Source organism: Mya arenaria, chromosome 3 (genome assembly GCF_026914265.1).
Source record: "Mya arenaria isolate MELC-2E11 chromosome 3, ASM2691426v1".
In the NCBI taxonomy this organism is placed as follows: Eukaryota; Metazoa; Mollusca; class Bivalvia; order Myida; family Myidae; genus Mya; species Mya arenaria.
In genome coordinates this window covers 81,195,765-81,199,056 of record NC_069124.1, presented here as the reverse complement: position 1 = coordinate 81,199,056, position 3,292 = coordinate 81,195,765, and the positions used below count along the sequence as shown (strand labels likewise).

The window sequence follows — 3,292 nt, the reverse complement described above, 5'->3', positions numbered from 1 at the left end:
ATGCACAAATGATTTTGTTTTGTCATTATAAATGTTATATTGTATAACTTTATCTGAAACTTTATCTTTTTATTTTAAACTGTTTTAAATGCGCAATTCCACCCAGTGTAATAGTGCGCTTATCTAATCCATATATACCCTTGCTTGACCGAAATTGCTATTTGAAAGCCTGAAAATGTCAAGCATAAAGGACATGGATAGTGTGTGTAAAAATGAAAAATACTTTTACAAATAATTTTTTATCATTCACTGTTATCCTTTTATAATAAAAGGAAAAACCATTGGAAGTAAAAAAAAAACAGTATATGTATATTTACTATAAGTATTAAGGGGTGGATTGCTCAAAGGCAGTAAATAAACATTGGTTTTTCAAAAGTAACAAAGAAAGAACACTATTTGTAATCCTAAAAAAAACAAAAAACTTTCAGCCGATGATAATGCATGTACTTTTTCATTGACAGTAAACAAACACTCAGTAACAAAGACCAGGATTTTGTTCATCATTACAAATCCCTTAGCATTTAAAGTATCAAAGTGTCAATGTATAAAATACAATCACTATTGCTACAGTTTAAAACATACAAAGGGATTAAATATTTACTGTATCAGGTTATTTTGTTACTATACAGGTGAAGGTGTAATCTATACTTGTAATAAAAAGTTCCACCGGTGAAGAAACAGACTGGGGTTAACATTGTTCTTATTTATGAAAAGGCCAAGGTAAATCGATCCAATGGTCATAGTCTTCATACTTGACAAGATGAACTTGGCCATTTGAGTTTTTGTAGAAAATCTTTCCTCTACTGAACCATGCTTCACTCACTTCGTCAATCATTTTCTTTTTAACACACATTAGCACGTGCAAGTTCAGCTGTGTCAAGTCATCGTTTACAAAGACCCCAGTGCCCCGAAGATTTCTACGGTTTCGCATAATACACATTTTATTGAATCTTGAAGCTAGTTTGACAATCACATCCCTGTTTTGTGACTTCTTGTTTGGCAGTCTATGTGCCATGTCTACATCACTTGCCTTGAGCTCAATAATGTCTTTATCCTGTAAATATTGTTGTACTTTTGTAAGTGTTTCTTCTGCTGTCTCCCTAGGATTTGTGTCTGGTAAACCTCTGATTATTATATTGTTTATTCTACTATATTGTTCACTTTCATTTTCAAATTTTCTGTGTTTCTCACGTTCGAAATCTAACTGATTATTCACTCTGAATGTTTCTTCTTTATTCTTTTCTAGCTGTTCTTCAAGCGCCGTAACTTTTTGTGCAAGCTTTTCACTACTTTCTTCCTTTTCAAACAATTTCCCTTCAAGAATCTCAATTCTGTTGGTAACAGACTTCAAAAGATCTTCCTTCATTTCAGTCATAAGATCCTTAATGCTGCTTCTTATTGTCCCATCACCCTTTAGTACAGCCTTTTCAATTTTGCTTTCTAATCGTTCTAATTTAGTGTTTATTTGCTTCCACTGTTTCATTATTTCTTTTATATCAGCCATGTCAGAATCCTCATTTATCTCAGCTTTTTTGGATTTCTTCTTTTTTTGTTTTTCCTTCGTTGTTCCCTCTGCTTCAATTCCTTTTGTTCTACTTGTATCTAGTTCGCTCACGCTTGAGGTTTCACTGCGTTTGCGTTTTAAATCAAGGTCAACATCTGCATTTATTAATGTTTGTGTCGCCATATTTTTTTTCTCACAGTATACTTTTCAAAATTTTCAGCGCTCAGTTTTTTCAATGTTAAAGTTTCGCATTTTAACAAAGTGACAAGTCATGATATATTTCATTTACCTATTTGATCATCCAATTCATTGATTTGCACTAAAATCCATTTTCACCACACTGCTGGATACTACATATTGTTACATTTTTATCAGAGCATATTTTGTTTACATCTTACCATAAGGTTACATACCACTGATCTCTGTTGTGCACCGATAATTCATCCATATTTCATGTATTTGTTTTAGTGTTGGATCTTTCAATTGTAAAGTATGATCTGGAAAATATCATGTCGCATGTAGCACCAAGTATAGAATCTTAAATTATAAAACTTCATAGGAATGGTGGCAAGCTTTGGCTGTTGTGCATTTGCCATTTCTTCCACGTCTCGCTCTGATTTACTCAATGTAAAGAAATATATTTTAGCAGAAAGATTGCACCTAAACTTATGAAACTTCATAGGAATGTTGGTTAGCATAGACTGTTGTCCACCTCACAATTCACGTGTCTACTCCACAGCTCAATAGTTAAGCATACCTGTGTACAAGCGTTATCTGTGAGTAATCATCACGATTGTGATAGCCTGATATTGCTATGGCAACACAAACAACAACAACAACAACTAACCCCACCTAAATTGGATCTGGGCATTATTACTAAAAAACAGTACATGGACCTTGATGTGTTGAAATAATGCCATCGAGAGAGTATCCAAATTTATTTCAGCTGGTAAAAGCGTAGGTGCTATGGCAATGAGCATAGTAAAATACCACTTAAACCTGATCGTGGCATATTGCATTAAGAAGAAAAGCTCATGGAACTTGGTTTGCGCATGGTACGAAGGTTCTGAGAAGATTCTGCGTGTAAGGAATGTCTGTATATTCAATCCGAAGGGTTAAATTTTTATATTACTTCGGGCGAAAAAAATACTCGACAGCGCCACCACTTCTCGACAGCGCCTCCACTAGGGCAAAAGCGCCACTACTTTTATGGGTAAGTGCATATTTACTGTTAAAAAAATGCTTACTAGTTCCGGCGTAAGTACAAGTCTATACATAACAGTTATATTTGCATGCGCCAGAATGTTCTCACGGTGTCTGTAGACAACGAAGTGAACTTGAAATGCAAGCAGATCTCAAAATATGCACAAGTCCGATTCGGGAGAAAAGCTCATAGCACCACAGTTCGCACACAATTGAAACGAAATGGAAGCCAGCCGGCCTGCAGTAGAAGTGTTATTACACGGTACCACATTCTTCGATTTTCGAAACATGTACGTTTAATAAAATTATCAAGTAAAACATAAATCAGGTGCAGGTAAACATAGGGCACAGCTGCACCACGGAAGTGTCGACAGGGTCATTTTCTTTGTACCACCGTTAAGTGGTGGAGCTGGCGTTTAGTGGCCGGAAAATAGTACAAGAGCTGTCGTAACACAGCGCGCTCGACTACGTCGCTTTGTCTTAGAAGTGGATACAATGATGTAATATGCGCCTGTCAAAAGCAATAAAAAATCAACAGAGACCTTGGTCCTAGGAGCCTCAAACACAATCCCATGGATGTCCCCA

At 35.7% G+C, this 3,292-nt stretch overlaps 1 protein-coding gene across 1 annotated transcript; it reads right to left on the bottom strand.

The window, feature by feature from the left end:
* Window positions 1-700: 700 nt before the first annotated feature.
* Window positions 701-1,687, bottom strand: LOC128226317 (uncharacterized). The gene has a single exon (XM_052936201.1). The coding sequence runs from the start codon at window positions 1,685-1,687 to the stop codon at window positions 701-703; it is 987 nt and encodes a 328-aa protein (XP_052792161.1).
* Window positions 1,688-3,292: the final 1,605 nt, after the last annotated feature.

Excerpts from the sequence above, each read along its gene's own strand:
- LOC128226317 (XM_052936201.1), bottom strand. The coding sequence starts at position 1,687 with ATGGCGACACAAACATTAATAAATGCAGATGTTGACCTTGATTTAAAA.